The 22634-nt window shown below is 44.7% G+C and overlaps 1 protein-coding gene across 10 annotated transcripts in view; it reads left to right on the top strand.

Annotated features, from left to right (window-relative positions):
- The window catches only part of SORBS3 (sorbin and SH3 domain containing 3), a 293967-nt gene that overhangs the window by 234155 nt on the left and 37178 nt on the right, over window positions 1-22634 (top strand). For all 10 annotated transcript variants that reach the window (XM_069214033.1, XM_069214036.1, XM_069214035.1 and 7 more), the window contains 2 exons: window positions 10146-10270; window positions 12631-12710. In XM_069214033.1, coding sequence (XP_069070134.1) covers window positions 10146-10270; window positions 12631-12710 — 205 coding nt within the window. The remainder of the gene's footprint in view (window positions 1-10145; window positions 10271-12630; window positions 12711-22634) is intronic.

Genomic DNA, 22634 nt, shown 5'->3' on the forward strand with positions numbered 1-22634 from the left:
CTAACCGTTTGCATATTGGATCATCAAGGTTCTCATAGTGTAAATTGAAGTTGCCAATCACTAAATACTCATCATGTTTAAACATTAAAGGGGACAACCAAGAGAGTAAGTTAGTGAACATTTGAGAGTTATATGCCAACAGTCTGTACAACACCATGCCTCCAAGCACACTTTCCCTTTGTATGAGAGTTGAAATGCTAGTAGGTCACATTCCATGGAAGTGGAATTAAGCTCGATTGCACATGTAAAACTATCTTTAAATATGATGGCCATGCCTCCTCCTGGGTGGCCCATTTTATCACATTTCAGGATTTTGTAGCCTGATGGCATTGAAATTGTAATTTCAGGTAGGGTACAATCGCTAATCCAGGTTTCGGTGATAAAAACCAGGTCAGGGTTTAAGTCATTAATCAAATCCCAAATTTTGATACAGTGTTTGGGTAAGGATATAGCATTGAAGTACAAGCAACTCAGTGTTAGGCCAGTGTCCATGTTAGTGGTGGCCATATGAGAGGGCTGTTCCTCAAGGGTTGCTCCTTCTCACATGCAGTTCTTACAGGAGAATGGACCCTCTAAATAACCTGCGCCACCTGCCATGCATAGGGCCAAGTCATGCATAACAGACCTACCAAGTGCTAAAAGTGATTCCTGCAAATATGATATTCCTACCAATTTTTCTGGTGAGCAACAGGTAGAATCCCTGGCCCCTGGTCCCTTTCGGGCGCAGATGGGCTTGCCTTTGGCACGGCCGCAAGTTTGCTTGTAAGCTTGCCTAACATGAAATTAGGCCGCTAACCTCCGACGGCGGTCAGATCAGCATTTCCTGGTTACACTTAGAATGGCCTTCAAATTCTTTAAAATTTAGTAAAACAGATTAAAAGCCTCAAATGCAGTACATATGCCCCGAAACAATTCAGATTCAATTGTATTCAGGTTTTTCACGGAAAAAAATATGGCACAAATCAAACTGATTTGCTAAAAAAAAAAAGACACAATATTTGACAGTTTAGCAGCAAAAATGGTACAAATGAAATGTTTAAGTGTTTAATGTAACAAGCATAAGGCAGCGATTCCAAATTGCCATGCCGCGCCCTCGCTTTTAAGCTTGCCTAACATGAAACTAGACCACTAACCTCCATTGGTGGTCGGGTCAGCACTTTCTGGTTACTAGTAGAATGCACCTCAAATTCCTTAAAATTTAGTTAAACAGGTTAAAAGCCCGTAAATGCAGTACATATGACCCCCCCCAAACAATTCAGATTCAATTGTAATCAGATTTTTCACGAAAGAAAAATACAGCAAAGATCGAACTGATTTGCTACAAAATTACTCAGATTTTAAAATGACACAGTATTTATCTAACAGTTTAGCAGCAAGAATTATGCAAACTAATGAAAAGTGCCTCATGTAACAAGCAGGAGGCAGCGATTACCTCCCATGTACCATTCCAAATAACTTCTACCATTTTAGGGATACCACCTGCAGTGAGTTTCATACCTTCATTTTAAATTTGAAGGTCCAGCCAAGCACTGCTCAGTAGCAACTATGTGGTGTATCTTCAAAATGTCAGACTCGTAAGAGATCTCCTGTCCACTGTTTCCTTTTGGGTACTGGAACTAGATGTCTAGACGTTCTGCCTACTAAGATCTGTTGGATCTGAACAGTCCTATGAAGGAGTGAAATCAGGGTCTGACTGGCCTATAAGGCAGTCTGGCAGTGCCTGACGCACTGGACTGACAGGTCAGTGTATTGTTTTTATTTGGCTGTTCATGGGTCTGTTTTATGATGTTCTAGGCTGGTTTTACTGTTGATTGCAGCAGGATCAAATTCATGCAGTCTTCGATAACTTTCAGAACACATGTGCTGTTTGTCCTTACAATAGTGGTCTTCAAACTTTTTAATGCAGAGCTCCCCCTTAGTGGTAAAAAAACACATTGGGCCCCATCTCTGAATTTTTCACAATTATTCTACTAAAATGGCAGTGTTTAAATATGTCTGGACTTATTTAAACATTGCAGTTAAGTTCTGCTACTGTTTTAAAAAAGCAATCAAATACATGATGCCAAACATACTAATCTGGTCAGGCGGACCTTACTAACATGTACGAGTATCCACAGTGTGATTATTAGAAGGGTGGGTGGGGGTTTTGGAGAGTATTTGGAGGCCCTTACCTTTTGACACATACTCCCAGTTCGGATATAAATGGCAAAACATTTTAGTGATGGCCCATTAGAAAGCAGTTTACTGCTGCTTATGTATTAATCAGCTTAAAACAAAACCCTGTCATCAGCAGAATGCTTCTTTTGGCCAAAGCCTGGTGCATGCCCCTTACCCCTATGATCATTTGAACCCCCCCCCCCCAGTTTGAAGACTACTGCCTTAAAAGTTCCAAGTTGCCCTAATTTGCAAACCTGGGCCACTTTCTTTAGCTACCTAATTCACTAAGGGTTGCGCACCCTGTTGTGTACAGTAGAGGGCTTGGAGCCCACCTGTCTCCTTTACAGCCTTGTAATTCGCCAACGCACGCCCTGATTGATTCAACTTAATTAGTGCCCGTCCACTGCTCCCAACGTGATGAAGATACTATTTTGTTCTTTTAAACTTCTAGTGCCCTGCAAACAGAATGCATGTGGCCAGCAAAAACGTGTCCAGCAGGACTGAAAAAATTGCAAAGTTTTTTATTTTTTAAAGCTAACTTTCTTTTATTTTGCCAAGTCATCTTTTCTCACTGATCACTCATGTTTTCTTTTGTTCAGGATGCTCTTCTCAAAAGATGACAATTAACTTGTTTGAAATATTGCAAAGCAATAGTGTTTCTTTATCATGCGTTATCTCTGGAATTATGTTTTAACACATAATCATGCAGCACACCCCAATCCACCCCACTACAATCCATTCCAATCCAACCCACTTTATCCCACACCAATCCACCCCAATCCAGTCCACTCCGACCCATCCCACTTCAGTCCTCCCAAGTCACCCCAATCTAATCTGCCCCACTCCAGTCTGCCCACTCCAATCCAAAACAATATGCTCCATTCAAATCCAAAATAATCTGCCCGACTTAATCCAAAACAATCTGCCCCACTACAAGCTGCCCCAATCCAAAACAATCTGCCCCACTTCAATCAAAACAATATGCCCCACTCCAGTCCGCCCCACTCCCACCTGCCCACTTCAATCCAAAACAATCTGTCCCACTCGAATCCGCCCCCCCTGCAATCTGCCCCACTCCAATGCAAAACAACGTGCCCCATTTCAATCCGCCACACTCCAGTGTGCTCCACTCCAATCTGCCCCACTCCAATCTGCCCTACTCCAATCCAAAACAATATTCCCCACTCCAATGCAATCCACCTCACCCCAATCCAATCCATCCCAATTCACCCCACTCCAATCTACTCAACTCCCATCCAGTCCACCCAACACCAACCCAATCCACCCTAAAACAATCTGCCCCACTCAAATCTAAAACAATCTCCTCCACTCCAGTCTTATCCCACTCAAATCCAAAACAATCCGCCCCCCTCCAATCCAAAACAATGTGCCCCACTGCAATCTGCCCTACTCTAGTCCTAAACAATCTACCCACTCCTATCCAAAACAATCTGGCCCACTTCAGTCCAAAACAACCTGCCGCACTCCAATCCATTTCAGTCTGCCCCACTTTAATCCAAAACAACATGCTGCACTCCAACCTGCCCCAATACAATCCCAAACAACCCTCTCCAATCCAAAACAATCTGCCCCACTCCAGGCCAGTCCACCTCACCTCACCCCAGTCAAACCCATTCCATCCCAATTCAGCCCACCACAATCTACCACCTACAACCCAGTCAACCCCACACAAATCCTATTAATCTAACACCAAACCAGTCCACCCAAAATCCAGCCCAGTCAAGTCTACTCCAATCCAATCCACCTCACCCGATCTACCACACCCCAATCCACTTCGTTCCAGTCCACCCCACTTCAGTCCAATGCCTCCCACTCCCGTCCAATCCATCCCACTCCTGTCCGGTCGACCCTTCTCAAATCCCACCCACCCTACTCCAGTCCAGTCCACCCCATTCCAATCATCCCAACTACTCCAGTCATCCCACCCCACTCCAATCCAACCCACACTACTTCAATGCAACCCAAGCCACTCCAGCCCACCACATTCCAATCTGTGCTATTTCAATCCAGAACAATCTGCCCCATTCCAAAACAAAATACTCTGCCCTAATCCAATCTGCCCACTCCAGTCCAAAACAATCTGCCCCACTACAATCCAAAACAATCTTCCCAAATTCAATTCAGAACAACCTGCCCCACTCCAGTCCATTTCATTCTGCCCCACTCCAGTTCGCCCCACTCTAATCCAAAACAACCTGCCCCTCTTCAATCCCAAACAACTCACTCCAATCCAAAACAATCTGCCTTACTCCAGTCCACCTCACCCCTGTCAAACCCACTCCATCCCAATTCATCCCACAGCAATCCACTGCAATCTACCCACTACAACCCAGTCAACCCCACACAAATCCAATCCACCCCACACAAACCAATCCACCCCAAATCCAGCCCAGTATAATCTGCCCTACTTCTATCCAGTACACCCGTCAACTCCTGTCCAATCCACCCTAACTCCAGTCCAATACATCCCACTCCAGTCCGTTGTACCCTACACCAGTCTAACCTTCCCTATTCTAATCCAACCCACCCCACTCCAATAATCCCACCCCACTCCAATCCAACTCACCCCACTCCAATCCATCTCACTCCAATCAAGTCTAGCGCTACCCAATCTACCCCACTCCGTCCAGTCCATATTAATCCACCCTAATCCAGTCAAATCCACCCTATTCCAAACCACCTTAATCTACCCCACTTCAATCCAGTGTACCCCTCTACAGTCAATCCACCCCACTCCAATCCAGTCCACCCTGCTCCAATCCACCCTACGCCAGTCCACCCCAGTTCCAGTCCACCACAATTCACTTCAATCCTTCTTAATTGAATCCACCCTACCCCAGTCCAATTCATTCCAGTCCATCCCACCCCTCTCCAGTCTACCCTAATCCAATCTACCACACTCATTCAATCCACCACACCCTGATTCACCCCACTAAATACAAATCACCTCACTCCACTCCATTCCACCCAACCTGATACACCCACTACAGTCCATCCCACCCCATTCCACTCCAGTCCACCCCACTGCATTCCAATTCACCCTAAGCCAATTCAATCCACCTCACCTCAGTGCAATCCACCATAGTCCAATCCATCCCAGTCCAGTCCAATTCACCCCACCCCACCTCCCCAGTGCACCCTATCCAATCCACCCCACTTCAATCCACTCTACCCACTCAAGTCAACCCCACCCTACCCCAGCCCACCCAACCCCATCCCATTTCAGTCCACCACACTCCAATCCAATCCATCAAGCCTACCCCACTTCAATCTATCCCACTCCAATACAGTCCACTCCAGTCCACCCCACTACAATCCATCCCAGCCTAATTCAATCCACCCACCCCATCCCAGCTCAGTCAACCCCACCCTCACTCCAATCCAATCCAATCCATCCACCCCACTGCTCTCCAGTCCACCCCACCTCATTGCAATCCACCCCAGTCCAATCCAACAGACCCAATCCACCCCACCCCAATCCAAAATCACCCATCCAACTCCAATCCACCCACTCATCCACTGGTGTTGTAGTCCGCACCCACTGTAACCCAAGCTCCAATTAAATAGTTGGCACTTATGTTCAGCTGGACAGAAATATTCCCCTTCTGTTCCCTGGCACTTCCCGTGTCCTTGCGCATGACATAGTGAATGAAGACACAAATTACATTATGACATCACTGATTTTGCATCACATATAACTTTACACTGTGATGAAAGTGTCTAATTATTATGGAACTACACAGGTGCCCAAACAGAGATTAGCAGTGCCCAGCCACACTAGTAGAATGCATGATATATGAAAACATCTAATATAACCTACCAATGTAGGGAGGACAAAGGCCACTCATGCTCTTATAGGTAGACCAAGGATTGCAGTTCTGCCGACAGTCAACATATGTCCTCTCAGAGGGATTGTCTGGAGACTAAAGTCTCTAGTTGCACTGACAAATCTGCTCACAGATATCGCACAAAGAAGAAACAACTGCAATTCCAGTAACAGCTACCCTGGTCACATTGTATTATGGCTTACCTTGGTCACGTTGTATTATCGCTCACACTGGGCACATTGAATTATCGCTCACCCTGGTCACACTGTATTATCGCTTACCTTGGTCACACTGTATTATCGCACACCCTGGTCACACTGTATTATCGCTCACCTTGGTCACACTGTATTATCGCACACCCTGGTCACACTGTATTATCGCTTACCTTGGTCACACTGTATTATCGCACACCCTGGTCACACTGTATTATCGCTCACCTTGGTCACACTGTATTATCGCTCACCTTGGTCACACTGTATTATCGCACACCCTGGTCACACTGTATTATCGCTTACTTTGCTCACATTGCATTATCGCTCACCCTGGTCACATTTTATTATCGCTCACCCTGGTCACATTGTATTATTGCTCACCCTAGTCACATTGTATTATTGCTCACCCTGGTCACACTGTATTATCGCTCACCCTGGTCACATTGTATTATCGCTCACCCTGGTCACATTGTATTATCGCTCACCCTGGTCACATTGTATTATCGCTCACTCTGGTCACATTGTATTATCGCTCACTCTGGTCACATTTTATTATCGCTCACCCTGGTCACATTTTATTATCGCTCACCCTGGTCACATTGCATTATCGCTCAACTTGTTTCATAATGTATTATCGCTCCCCTTGGTCACACTGTATTATCGCTCCCCTTGGTCACATTTTATTATCGCTCACCCTGGTCATACTGTATTAACGCTCACCTTGGTCACACTGTATTATCGCTCCCCTTGGTCACATTTTATTATCGCTCACCCTGGTCATACTGTATTAACGCTCACCTTGGTCACACTGTATTATCGCACACCCTGGTCACGTTCTATTATCGCTCACAACTGATGACACTGTATTATCGCTTACCTTGGTCACACTGTATTATCGCACACCCTGATCACACTGTATTATCGCTTACTTTGGTCACATTGTATTATCGCTCACCCTGGTCACATTTTATTATCGCTCACCGTGGTCACATTTTATTATCGCTCACCCTGGTCACATTGTATTATCGCTCACCCTGGTCACATTGTATTATCGCTCACCCTGGTCACATTGTATTATCGCTCACCCTGGTCACATTGTATTATCGCTCACCCTGGTCACATTGTATTATCGCTCACCCTGGTCACACTGTATTATCGCTCACCTTGGTCACACTGTATTATCGCACACCCTGGTCACACTGTATTATCGCTTACTTTGCTCACATTGCATTATCGCTCACCCTGGTCACATTGTATTATCGCTCACCCTGGTCACATTGTATTATCGCTCACCCTGGTCACATTGTATTATCGCTCACTCTGGTCACATTGTATTATCGCTCACTCTGGTCACATTTTATTATCGCTCACCCTGGTTACATTTTATTATCGCTCACCCTGGTCACATTTTATTATCGCTCACCCTGGTCACATTGCATTATCGCTCAACTTGTTTCATAATGTATTATCGCTCCCCTTGGTCACACTGTATTATCGCTCCCCTTGGTCACATTTTATTATCGCTCACCCTGGTCATACTGTATTAACGCTCACCTTGGTCACACTGTATTATCGCTCCCCTTGGTCACATTTTATTATCGCTCACCCTGGTCATACTGTATTAACGCTCACCTTGGTCACACTGTATTATCGCTCCCCTTGGTCACATTTTATTATCGCTCACCCTGGTCATACTGTATTATCGCTCACCTTGGTCACACTGTATTATCGCACACCCTGGTCACGTTCTATTATCGCTCACAACTGATGACACTGTATTATCGCTTACCTTGGTCACACTGTATTATCGCACACCCTGATCACACTGTATTATCGCTTACTTTGGTCACATTGTATTATCGCTCACCCTGGTCACATTTTATTATCGCTCACCGTGGTCACATTTTATTATCGCTCACCGTGGTCCCATTTTATTATCGCTCTCCCTGGTCACATCGTATTATCGCTCAACTTGTTTCATAATGTATTATCGCTCACCTTGGTCACACTGTATTATCGCTCACCTTGGTCACATTTTATTATCGCTCACCCTGGTCACACTGTATTATCGCTTACCCTGGTCACACTGTATTATCGCTCACCTTGGTCACACTGTATTATCGCTCACCCTGGTCACACTGTATTATCGCTCACCCTGGTCACACTGTATTATCGCTCACCCTGGTCACACTGTATTATCGCTCACCCTGGTCACACTGTATTATCGCTCACCCTGGTCACACTGTATTATCGCTCACCTTGGTCACACTGTATTATCGCTCACCTTGGTCACACTGTATTATCGCACACCCTGGTCACGTTCTATTATCGCTCACAACTGATGACACTGTATTATCGCTTACCCTGGTGACATTGTGTTATCGCTTACCCTGGTGACATTGTGTTATCGTTCACCCTGATTACACTGTATCATTTGTCCTGCTCTCCTTTAGCTCATTATATGAACTCGACAATCTGTAAGTTCCTCGTTTTACAGTGATATTCAACGAGGCTTTGCCCCAGTCTGCCAGGCTGTGGGTATATTGGTGGCAGTAAGCTGGTATTCAGAGTTGCAGGCCGTTTTATCAGTACCTGTGTGGGAGGCAGAGTACAGAATGTCCCCTGTAAAATCTGTCAAGTTCTCCAAAACAGTATTCTGTAACTTTACTTTTGTGCGAGTAGTCTAGTGTGTGAAATATATGTGACTCTGTAACCAGGAGACCATGCTCAGGGTAATAGTTGTGTCTTTGGAACAGTCTGCAAGTCTTATAGTTAAATGGAGGGCCAGAATGAATTAATTTATTGAGTATGTGGCACAGTCTGCCCTTAGATAGAACCATCCGAGCATTCACTGACAGTACATAATATTTTATGTGCACAGTTTCACATGGAAATCCGAAATTCCATATTTAAAAGATCCTTTAGTAGCATTTAAAATATCCTTTTCTGAGTCACCCTAAACAGTGGGTGTTTCAAGGGAGCATGGGCCATTGTTGGAAGACCAAAGTATGTAGGAATACCCTCCCTAAGTCAAGATGGGCATTTAAGGTCCCTACCTCCCTCCACCATCTTCCTGACGGGGTCTCTGTCATGACAGGGACCCCGGCAGGGGCGCTGCCAGTCGCTACCTAGCCTGGCTCCCATCTGTTATCTTTAAGCACAGATCAGGATGTGTGCTAGTGTCCTTAGAATATTTAGGTGCTGCACGCTGTGCATTCATACCAGTGCATAATTTATAAAAACTGTTGGATCCCATATATTTGCACAGAAACACGCAGCCAGCGATATCAAAGGTCGGGATGCTAAATACCAAGTCTACGTGGTCTTGATTCTACGTCATGAGTCTTTCCTCCACCACTGTACACTCCCTCCCGCTTTATCTCACTCCGGTGCAGGTTCTTTCTCATCCCGCTTTCTCCATCTGTTACTGTTTTTCCAACCTTATCTTACTCCTCCATTCCCCTTTTCTCCTTTTCTCTCTCTTGCTTTGCATCAAAGTCTGTTGAGGGAAAATAAGTCCCCGACCACAAAAATTAGTGCCAGTGGGACCCACCTGTAACCACCGGCTTAAAATAAGCACTGATTAGTACTCAGAAGTTGTCCTGAAGACCTCTCTTATGATTTTACTGGTCAACATTGAGTTAAATGCGTCAGTAGCAATTGCATAAAACATTACTGTGCCATATTACTCTAGCATTGTTGAGGCCTGTAATATTGGACAAGAGGATTGTCCTTACGCATTTGACCAAACCACGGCTACCAGCTGTGAAACACCAAATAACATGAGCGAATTTCGTAAATCTTTGTAACTATGGTGATAGATCTGCTGTCTGATACCTGAGTATGCACATTCTCTAAATTATGTATTAAGGCTCCTACCACTTGCCTGTGCTTGCTTAATTAAAAATGGTATGTTCTTCATTTCCAGAAACCCCAGCTATTTGGGACAGTGCCTTACAGACCCCCCGCGGACAGTGCTCAGTCTTATGATGGAGCGGGCCAGCAGCCCCTCAATACAAAGAACCAACTGGAGCAGATCGCCAACACTACAGGGTATGACCCCTACTAGATGAGACCTTGAGTCTGGAGTATTTGAAGAGGGCTGTAATCGGGTGTATGATGAGGAGGGATGTAATTGGGAGTATGATGGATGTAATAGTCTTTGATGTATGTTTGGGGAGGGAAGTAAATGTTTACCCAAAGTAGAATAATGTTATTAGTTTCATAGTAGAAAGGGAGGTGGAAGGTGTAGGGGGCATGGGTATGGGTTCTGTGTTTTAGAGGTGCCAGTTAGCCGTATTCTAGGGAAAGAAATGGTAGTTGGATAAAGTGGGAGCTCGTTCATTGTTGGGACGAGAGATATGTTTAGTTGTGTGTTGGAGGGGCAGATGATTGGTTATATAGAGGAAGTGATTGTTTTTTGTTTACCTGGATTATGATTGAGTGTCTGTTGGGGAGGGATGGAGAGTTATTTGTGTTTCAACGGAATATGATAGTGTACTTAAAAGGTCCACAGTAACTGTTCCCAGCTACGATTTGTGATTGATTATGGGGTAGGGAAGAGGTGCGACAGTAAGTGTTGGGAGTGGTTGTAATAGTGTCTTGGCCAGGTTGTGATTGTATTATTTCAGAAATGGTTGTGATTTGATGTGTCTTGACAAGGGGAGTGAAAGTGTAAATCTTTGGGAGGAAGTGTATTATCTCTAGATATGTTTTGAGCAATTGGAGAGGCTGGTAACAGGTATAGTTTATTTTTGGGAATTTGCCTGAGTGAGAAGTGCATTGCAAAGGAGGGTGTTCAAATGCATTTTTGGTAGGGAATGATTGATTGACGTTTAAAGAAGAGATGCCGCTGGGTTTGTTTTGAGAAGAGTTTCTATTCGATGAGTGACTTAAAATATGTCCATGTTGCATGTTATGAGGGGATGTAAATGAGTGTTTCTTAGGAAGGGATCTGGCAGTTTGTGTCTTGGGAAAATGTCTAATAGAATTAATTTAGGTTTGTTATGATTAGGTGTTTGTTGATTTATTGGCCTGTTTGGATTTTTGTTGAAGAAGAAATTTGATGGGAAGAGTTTTTAAAAAAAAGTGATGAAACAAATGTTGGGCGGTTCTTGAAAAGAGGTGTGGTTGGCTGAAAGTTAATAAGAGCTGCGATTCCATAAATCATGTGAGAGGATGTTGTTTCATGTGACTTGGAAAGTGTTGTGGCATACGCAGGTGTTTTGTTTTTTACTAAATGTATTTTGACAATAGTGTGATTGATGAAATTTTCATGAAAAGGGATATGTCTAGTTCTTATTGGCTGCCTTCACAGCGCAGCTGTCGCCAGACAATTGTGAGCATCACTAGAGAAAGGTGTTAGCTCTTCCCACATGGTGGGATTCAGGGGTACATGTTATGATTGGACAGAAGTGGTGTGATTCCACAAAAAAGTGCTTGCCCTCTACACAGCTGTAATCATTCTGTTTATTTATCCAGCAGCCTGAGATAAAACTTCCAGGGGCCCACACCTGACGTAATGGTATTCAGATGTCTTAAATTACAAAATAATGTATGTTTTTCTCTGCCAGGGGCACGGATAAGAAGAGGGCAGTAATTAACCTACATGGATGTTTAGCTCTGGCTCGACAGTGCAACTGTCTTCTGGCCTTTTAACCTTTACCAATATTATTCTACAGTACTTTGCTTCCACACATATATGTATTCATTCCCGTGCTGTTTACTTGTAATGCTTTACAGTGACATATATTGTTCTTGTAAAGCCAGAGCTGTAGGCATTGCCAATGCTTGTCTGTTTGTAGTTTTTAGGGAGTATAATTTGGTGCCTCTTGTGCAGGGATGTTCTATAGATTGTGCCGTGAAAAGAGATGTGAAATTATACATTCTTGAGAGAAATGCCACTGAATATTCTTGTGAAGGAACGTTTTGTTTGTGTCTATTGCCTTGGTAAGGTGATCATTTGATGCGAGCCATTAAGAGATTTCATTGGACATGTCCCATTAATTAGCATCATTGGACATTGAGTTTATAACAGGTGTAACTAAATGTGGCCTATGAAGTAATGTAACTAGATTCGTCACAGAACAATTTGTGTGTGCATTTTGCCTTTATTATGTTTGTGTTTCGTTGCTAATTAGAAAAGATGCTATTTTATCGGACAAGATAAGATATGTGATTGAGAAGAATTGTGATTTGAAATGTTCTTGGGATAGATTTCATGTAGCATTTGTGTTGATGAAAAGATTTGAAAGGATGACTTAAGAAACAGTTTTGATTAGGTGAACCTTAAATTGCAATGTACTTGTATATTTTTGGGAAAAGGGTGTGATTGAATGCTTTTTGAGTGGGATTATGATTGTACCACGGGGTCAATATTGTTTGCCTATAATATGATGTTTTTCACTTTGCAGAGTCCTCTGTGCCACAGAGACCCAACTCTTCAGACCCACTGGACGCAGTTGACACTGCTGTGAAGAGAGACGATAGGAAGGTGAGTGTAGGTGACACTGTATTCATACTATATATATATATGTGTGTGTGTGTGTGTGTGTATATATATATATATATATACATACACACATACATACATACACACAGTTTCACACTTTCGAGATTTTCCCACAGTTCATATATTCATCACTTGGCACCTGAGGCCCATTAAAGCACACGCAGACCTCTTTTCAGATTTCCAAGTCAGTGAGTCCCTGAATGTTCTGCGAGCTTTACAGCCTGTTAGTTTGTGGTGTTTCCTGGTTATTTGCGATGTGGTGTCATGTTTTGATTATTTTCTGCTCACAAATTGTGGTCTTTCAAAGAGTCTGCAGTTGTATTGAATGAGAATGAGTTCCTGGCCCGTTGGTGTGTGATACTTGCTCTGTTGTTCAATAATAGACCCTTTCAGTGTTGCACGAGTGACAGTCTGTGAAACTGGGCCAATACTTGATCGCAGCATGTGTGGCTGTACATACACGTACTTTGCATACTCTTGCCCCACCTAGTGTTGGGCTCAGATATTACAAGTTGTTTTTCATCGAAGCTGCGAGTCAAGGGATATGGGATGGCTTCTTCCTTCATGCACAAAATTCATGTGCACCTATTCCACCCTAAAATTATTTTCCGCCGTGGGGTTCAGACGTTTTAAGTTACTGCTCGGACACTGACACGTTTGCTCATGGTGACTTCGGGCCCTGCTCCAGTTTGTCAGTTCTGGCAAAAGACAACAATCAAATTTGCTATCGAAATCTCAATTCCAAACAATGGGTTCAGTGGCTCACCACACGCCGCCTGGCTAATCTCCATTCAAGTTCCGAGGAATTGGCCTCGGATAATGTCAGCCGATTGAGCGGATTCTTTTTCAGTTCTGCCCAGGCTGTGACGCAAAATACAGTATGGCTGGTTACCATGAGGTTTATAACTCACGGCTGTCCTGAGAATGAGGAGTTGACATGCAATCTGTGTCTCAGCTTTCGGACAAGAAGGCTTTGCGGTACCAGAGGGAACAGCACTGGACATACCTGAAAATGGAGCGTGGGTCGTTCTCATAAACTCAAGACATCGTCTGAGTATTGGCTCCCCTTGATGTCAAGGAAGAGGAGGCGGGCCCTCTAGTGCCCTGGCAGCCCAATGTACACTCAGCCCTGACGCTCTGTCTTTGGACGCTTTAGAGGAAGAAAGGGTACACCCTTCGGAGTTAACGCCAGCGGTACTATGCTCAAAGAAAACCACAGACGTGGCGTAATGACCTGATCTCACAAACTACACTTACCAAGGCAGAGTACATCATTGAGCCCTGTATGAGCCAAGAAGATAATCTCTGGAGCGCTGCCTCCCTAGGGCTCCGGTCGGGGTCCGGCTGCCATCCACTCGACACCTCCACGCCTTCTCTGCCAAAAGGCACCAAGCCCTGCCTTTGGATCCGAAAACAAGGTCGTAGTCCGGGTCGAAGCTGAAACACTCTGAAACCTCGGAGTCACTATTCCTTGAGAGAGGAACTTGACACCAGATAAAAGCATTTGTTTGTTCATCTTCAAACAGACAAGACATTGGTGAGGCCTCTTCAGCCAAAGCCAGTTTCCAGGCTGCCTCCCATCCCAAAGTAGAGGAGGCTAAGAGAAACTGGACTATGAAACACCTTCACACCCAGTCCTTAAGAGGTGCAGGGATCACAGAACAAGCCCCACACCACAAGCAGGCACTGCCCGCTCCACCATTACCACCCCTACCACCATCGCCATGGTTAATCACATCACCACGCTCTCCACCACCACGGACACTCTTACCACTTCCAGCACCCCACCCTCCACCGGAGTCCCCGGAAGGGTCCATCCACACTCTCTCATATCTAGGCAGTCCGTGTGGGGAAGGGGACCGATATGACGAGCTCACATTTGCAGAGGGAGGGATGACCCATGGGACAACTACAATGTCGAACCCCCCCGGGACAGTGCCTGTGACCTGTTAAACTGTCCCCACCAGACAGTGTAATGGCATACCATGATGTCATAAGAGTGGCTCGACACATAAGGACGGCATGAATGTCTTTCTTTCTGCTCTGGATGTTCTCAAGGGCGGTGCCCTTTCACGCCTTCAGAGTTCTCACCACAGAGAAGGGTCTCCGCTCCTTATGACCCTTGACATCCAGTATGCTTCACACTGTACACCGTGTATGAGCTGAAACCCACAATCATTCTGTTTCCATGTAGCCCAGAATGTCCCAGCCCTCCTTACTCCTAACCTCTTTTCCCCATAGTTCATTCCATCATTTTAGGTTTCTTCATCTGCAAGCGTAATGTGTCTTTTTTTTTTGAGTTGGTAAATGTGCATCATTGAGGCGACTTACCTTCATAGCATAATGCTAACATTTGCTTAATCTTGAATGCCAAATATACTATGATATTGTTGTATATCAAATAAAATCCCAATGAGGTTTTTCGGAAAAAAATATGGTCTCCATGAATAATGTTAAGAATGAGGATGACTTTTTGGTGGAGACACTCTCCAAAATAGAATGGACAGTCCAGTTTCTGCCCATGCTAAAAGGTATGCTAAAATTAGCACCTGACAATTTAAAAGACCCAGTGCTACCAAGGTGTCACACTACATAATGAGAAAAAATATAAAGCTTCTCCCAATGACCTGCTTTATATCAGAGGCCAGTTCTCCCCAGTCTCCCTGGTAGTTAATACTGCCAGAAAGTGAACCTAGGCCACAGGTGATGCCGCACCCCCAGATAAGGGAAGCAAGTTTGTTGATACTACCGGTAAGCGGGTAGCAGTAAGGGCTACTGCATCGCGGCGTATTGTACATTCTGTTGGATTACGTCACGTTAGGACCGTTTTTTTGGGGAGGAGATGGAGACATTTAACCACAACACTCCCAGTCCATAGATAGAGTACTATGGATAAATTGCTCCAGGATAGTTGCTTGTGCTTTTCCACCTCTCCTACTCTTTGTAAACGTGGTAAGGAAAATTAGGCAAGTCTCGATGACTGTCATTCTAGTGGCCCAAGAGGAGCTTCCCATCGGGCCAGACCTTCATACTCAACAGTCATTCGCCAAGACCCTAAACACCTCAATATAGTTATCTAAACTTCAGATGTCGGACATCAGATACCTACCCCTTCCAGAGTAGTATATGATGATCTTGCGAGAGGCATGTAAACCCGCCACAAATACAGGCTGCAATGCAACATACAAATGTTTTGGCCACTACTGCATCTCAAAACAACTAGGTCTCTTCATTGCAACCAATAAGCTTATTCGTAGGGAGCTATAGCATGTGAAATATCATTCAACACAAGCATACTTTGTCTATGAGTCAAGTTACATTTTGTTTACAACAAATTTGTTTATGAGTCAAGTTACATTGTAATATTATCATATAAAAAAAGATTTTGAACATTCCAAGGAGCTATATCTTTATTTTCCTCCTTCAATTCACAATAATAAGAACATTCGGAACTATACAATCTAAAGTTAACCACACAACTATTGTAAAAATGAAAAAGATTTCCCCAGCATCCTAAGTTTTTCAGCCAACGTGTGTTTCACGGCGTAACATGCTGCTTCTTCAGGGCTCAAATTTACAAGATAACAAAAAATCATAATCACAATATTGACGAACAATACTCTGTAGAATTTTGAACAGAGATACCCAACTAATTTGTCTACTCGGTTAAATGCCACATAAGGACTCATACCCTATATTAATACATTCAAAACAGACTTTCACCAAGATTAATCATCTCCCTGTTAGGCATTATTAACTTGGTTGGGCCCCAGTCTAATAGGTAGAAGCTCAGCGCAGGGTTATTTGTATCTTTGCGTAAAAATTGTTGATCGGTCTCTCCAGTGTTAGGATGCAGGATATCATTTCCTTCCTTTAGGGTTAGCATACACTTTAGTACAGCTTCTGCTAGCAGCTGTAGTTGCATACATGCAAAATGGGGAAAGCTCACCTCTTTTAGGATTCCGGTTGTTCGTGCATTTATGGAAGACCTTAGAAGGGTGATACCTCCACGAACACCTCCGGAACCTTTTTGGAATGGTGAAGATCTTCATTTATGTGACTTCCAGTTCCTTTCATGGAAGTGACCTTTCGTGTAGCAATACCTTTGCTTAGGTTGATTACCGAGTTACAAGCACTAACTGTTCAGGAACCATTTATTCCTGTACACAGGGCTAGGGTAGTCCTACACACCAATACCACTTTTTATTTTTTATTTTATTTTTTTACCTAAGATAGTCTTGCCATTTCATTTAAACTGGACCAGTGTGCTGCCTGTTTTCTATCCACAGTCCAATTTTGATGCGGAGAGAGCTTTACACATGGTAAATGTTAAATAGGCATACATGCATTATATTGCAGGACTAAGTGTCTGATTTAGATGTTGGCAGTAATGGTCCCACTGTCGGTTTTACAATGGAAAACCTGCCTGCCGTCTTGGCAGTCCACCCACCGTATTTAGATGTTTGCGGTCCCATAGACTTTAACCTGCCTGAGTCCCACCAACTTCGCCAAGGACTCCTATCTGCCGTCATGGCACCATAGGTAAAAGTGGCTGACAGCGGGACTCCAGCCACACTTACCGCCGAGCAGATTTGGATGTCCCTTACCAGCAAGCAAAAATGGGTAGTCCAACCTCCACTTCTGACTTGGCGGATTGAGGGGGGAAGGGGTGAAATTTCACAGTTTCTCCCAATTCTCCTTTCATTTCTGGCTGGCCACGACTGGACAGGACCCTCCATCGCTGCGGGACCCAAGAGAAATCACAACACCCATCCCACTTGATCAAGGGGACATGTATCTGTCATGCAGTGCTTCAAGTTGTATGTGTGACTCAGAAACTGTATATGTGTGTGCAATGTGATTGGTTGGGTGATATGGAGGGAGGTGTAGTGGGTGTCGTGGTTGTTTCAGTATGTGTGGCACTTGCATATGGCGTGGATGTTGTGTATGTTGTGTTGTATATGTTGTGTTGCTGCGTGCACATTCAGTTTAATGTCGTATAGCAGTCGCTGTTGTGATGTGTGTAGTTGTGCTTGTGTGTGCCTGTGTGCAGATGAGTGTGTTAGTTGTGGTTGTGTGGGTGCAGTGTCACTAGTGTATGTATGTTGTGTGATGGATGTAGGTGTATGTGAGTTTGCGGCATGTAGGTGTTGTGGTGTCATGGCAGTGGATAAAGGTGTGTCATGTGGTGTGTTATGTGTGATGCAGGGGGACACATACGTTAAGGGCACAGTGTGTGTGTGTTTGACTTACCTCTATTCCACGGCCACTGGCATTTTCTGATGTCCATTGGGTCCAGCGATGTCCTCCCTCCGTCAGCAAACCACTGCCAGGTCACCGCCTGTTCAACCGCATCATCTAAATACGGCCGGCAGGAACCCACCTGCCTGACGGCTAGAAAGAACACTCCATTCTGGTGGTCTTTGGCTGAGCCGCAATGCATCGGAATACGGCTGGCGGAAGACCGCAAACTTGGCGGTCTTCTCAGGTCCGCCGCCGACGCGGCTTGGCAGTGCAACCACCAAGATCTAAATCAGGCCCTAAGTCTTTTCGTAAGATTAACCTTCTTTTCATTGCTTAATCTAAACCATGCAGGGGTCAGCCAATTTCTAATGCAGGCACTGCAAGGTGGATCATAAAATGTATCCATACTTGTTACGTTAAGGCTATACGAGCCTAGGGTACACATGCCATGGCTTTCTTTGGCAACATCGCCTTGGTTGATTTTTATTAATCAGCTCCTTGGTCAACACCACACACCTTCACAACGCATGACTGCAGACATACTACCTCATCAGCAAGCTTTGAGTTATGTGTTAAGAACTTTGTTTAAAACACCTGACTCATCGTCCCGCTAGCCATTGCTGGGAGGAAACTGCTTTATAGTGGATCCAATGCAAAAAGAACAGATGATGGACGGAATGCAGAGAAAATCAAACATTCACCCCCAGTCACACAGATCTGGGTTTAATCCATCTTTTTTTGCTCACCATGCCACCCCAGGTTGGACCCAGCCATATGCAAATCAGTCTTGACCCTGTTCCTCATGGGAACAGTCCAGCCCGAACTGCCAAGCCAGGTCTTCCCTGGACGGAAACAAGCATCCTAGGACCGGTTTCAGGGTATCACCCTTCATCAGCTAGGCTAGCTTGAATCCAGTGGTGCAGTGAGCACAGGACCCACGTCTGGGCATACCCTTCCCACTTGAGGTGACAAATGGAAAAAGAACAGATGATGGACCTGACCTGGCTGTTCGGGCTGCAGTGTTCCCATGGGGAACAGGGTCAAGACTGATTTGCATATGGCTTGGTCAAAACTGGAATGGCATGGCAAGCAAAAAAAACTGATGGATTAAACCCAGATCTGTGACTGGGGGTGAATGTTTGATTTGTTCTACATTCCGTCCATCATCTGTTGTTTTTGTATTTGTCGCCCCAAGTGGAAAGGGTATGCCCAGGCGTGGGTCCCGTGCTTGCTACGCCACCATATTCAAGCTAGCCTGGCTGATGAAGGGTGATACCCTGAAACAGGTCCCATGATGCTTGTTTCTGGTCCAGTGAAGACCTGGCCTGGCAGTTCGGGCTGGACTGTTCCCATGGGGAATAGGGTCAAGACTGATTTGCATATGGCTGGGTCAAAACTGGAATGGCATGGCAAGCAAAAAAACTGATGGATTAAACCCAGATCTGTGACTGGGGGTGAATGTTTGATTTGTTCTACATTCCGTCCGTCATCTGTTGTTTTTGCATTTATAGTGGATCCAAAGCATTTGTATTTACACCCACACATGCTATGAATGAAAAATGTTACTTGCTCTGTTAGCATTTGTTCATAGTGCTGTAGATTCACATGCACCCTTCAATCAATGAATGTATCTATAGAGTGCGGCTATTCACCCGTTGGGGTCTCAAGGCGCTTGAAGGGAGTGGGGGGGGGCAGAAGTGAAGGTCAGAGGGGATCTGGTGAAGAGCCAAGTTTTAAGGTCCTTTCTGAATTGTGATAGAGTGGGAGATCTTCTGAGGTGGATAGGAAGGGAGTTCCAGGTCTTGGCAGCGAGGTGGGATAAGTACCTTTCTCTGGCTGTGGCCTTCTGTCGTGTGGGACGTCGGCGAGGTCGGCGGAGCGGAGTTGCCTGGTGGGCGTGTAGAAGTTGAGTCTTTGGTTGAGGTATTCTGGTCCAGCGTTGTGGAGAGCTTTGTGGGTGAGAAGTTTGAATTCTCTTCCTCCTCCACAGAAGCTGGCAGTGACTGCATATGTTCTTTTAAACTCTTGCTTCCTTATTTAGATACCTACAATGCACAGGGCACATATACTTACTGAGACTCTGCACTCCTGTCCCACCTGCTGTGTAAAAAACAGTCTACGGGTGGAGCCATTGCCCATGTGCATTGTGGACTAAGTCCTGTGACTTGAAGCTTCTTCAAAGTAAACTAACTTGTAATGTCCAAGCCCAGCACTAGATGGCAGGAGTGTACAAAGAAAGTAAATATACAACAGTTTGAGCTACACACAGATGCTTGCATAGTAAGTAATATTTCTATAATACTCACATTCACTGCTTAATTTATGCCAGTGGTTACATGTAGCAGGAATGGCATTTATTTTTCATCATTAGATTTTGACCCCACAGCAAGGGAGAGAAAGGAGGAAAATTGAGCATATGGAGTAAGAGAATGATTTTTAAAATAGTAGTGATGAAGGTAGAAAACAGTGACAAAAAAGAACATGCAAAAGTTAGGAAAAATAGACAAAGTGTTGGGTGGTTGAAGAAAGAGGCATGAGTTGGAATCAAGAATAGTCTGTCTTGGTAGGCATCATTTATAGCATTCAGCAGCAGCGGTGGTGGGACTCCTCAGAGAATCCTTGGGCCCATGCCCCTATGTTTTTGACTCACAAGTTAGGTAGTTCTGTCTACCTCTACATAGCTGTTCATCTGGGTACTAAGTATCCCAGGCCATATCAGCTCCAGCATAAAAATATGTACTACATCAGAAACTCACATTTTAGAAAAATATCCCTCCTCCTTAAATTCTACATATTTTAGGAGCAGTAACACTTGATTTGCACTAGATTTTAGGCAGCATGTAGCCATTTTGTCTACTTTTCCTAGTTTCCAATTAACCCTCTGTGTGCCCAGGACGAGGTGATCTCGTCCAAGGCGCCGGTTCCCCGGTGCCTTGGACTGGATCACCTCGTCCTGCTAGGGGCCTCCGGGGGGAGCGCTAGCGCTCCCCCCGATGGCCAGGCACACCCTCCCCTAGGCAGGGATGGAAGGGGAATCGCTTCCCCTTCCACCCCGCCCCCGTAACCCCCCTGTGGCATCTGATGATGTCAGATCAGAGGCCTTCCCTCCGGCGCTGGAAGCTCAGCTGGGGGCAGATCGGCCTTGCGGTCTGTCCCCAGGGGGAGCAGAAACCACTAGACACCAGGGAATATATATTTTTGAGGGCTATTTGAAGTAAGGGGAGCAGCCCCTTGGGCAAGGGCTGCTCCTCGGGGGGGGGCAAATTAGTTCTAGGTCATTTCTGCCCACCCGGGGCAGAGCGGCCTTGTCTTTCTCTACATTTTTTCCTTCCAAATGTAAGACAGTGTGTAAAAAAGAAGTCTATTTGAGAAATGCCCTGTAATTCACATGCTAGTATGGGCACCCAGAATTCAGAGATGTGCAAATAACCACTGCTCCTCAACACCTTATCTTGTGCCAATTTTGGAAATACAAAGGTTTTCTTGATACCTATTTTTGACTCTTTATATTTCAGCAAATGAATTGCTGTATACCCAGTATAGAATGAAAACCCACTGCAAGGTGCAGCTCATTTATTGGCTCTGGGTACCTAGGATTCTTGATGAACCTACAAGCCCTATATATCCCTGCAACCAGAAGAGTCCAGCAGACGTAACAGTATATTGCTTTCAAAAATCTGACATTGCAGGAAAACGTTACAGAGTAAAACGTAGAGAAAAATGGCAGTTTTTTTTATCTCAATTTCAATATTTTTTTATTTCAGTTGTTATTTTCTGTAGGAAACCCTTGTAAGATCTACACAAATTACCCATTGCTGAATTCAGAATTTTGTCTACTTTTCAGAAATGTTTAGGTTTCTGGCATCCAGCATTGGTTTCACACCCATTTCTGCCACTGACTGGAAGGAGGCTGAAAGCACACAAAATCGTAAAAATGGGGTATGTCCCAGTAAAATGCCCAAATTGTGTTTAAAAATTGGGTTTTCTGATTCAAGTCTGCCTGTTCTGAAAGCTGGGAAGCTGGTGATTTTAGCACTGCAAACCCTTTGTTGATGCCATTTTCAGGGAAAAAAACGCAAGCCTTTTTCTGCAGCCCCTTTTTCCAAATAAAAAAAAGATTTCACTGTATTTTGGCTAATTTCTTGGTCTCCTTCAGGGAAACCCACAAAATCTGGGTACCTCTAGAATCCTTAGGATGTTGGAAAAAAAGGACGCAAATTTGGCGTGGGTAGCTTATGTGGACAAAAAGTTATGAGGGCCTAAGCGAGAACTATTCCTAATAGACAAAAAAAGGCCTGGCACGGGAGGGGGAAAAGGCCTTGCAGCAAAGGGGTTAAATGTACTATTTAAACAAGGATGCTTGAAAACCACTCCAAAGCAAACCAAACTGCAGCATCCCAGTTGCTACTGAAAACGTACAAAAGGAAATTCCCTGACAAGAGTCTGCCAGACTTCTGGGAAACCCACAGCTGATAGCTAATACAAATGTGATTACGCCAATGTCCCCATTGTGTTAATGAGGGACTTACTGAAGGTAGGATTTACTGAAGTGGGGGAGCTGTAGTCGAAGTGACCCACCAAGGGTTCGCGCAGTCCTGGGCCAGTCTCAAACACTCGCTCTGTTAGTCTGGGCTGCCCGCTTTGTCAGTCTTCAGTGGTTCC

Source organism: Pleurodeles waltl, chromosome 11 (assembly GCF_031143425.1).
Source record: "Pleurodeles waltl isolate 20211129_DDA chromosome 11, aPleWal1.hap1.20221129, whole genome shotgun sequence".
In the NCBI taxonomy this organism is placed as follows: domain Eukaryota; kingdom Metazoa; phylum Chordata; class Amphibia; order Caudata; family Salamandridae; genus Pleurodeles; species Pleurodeles waltl.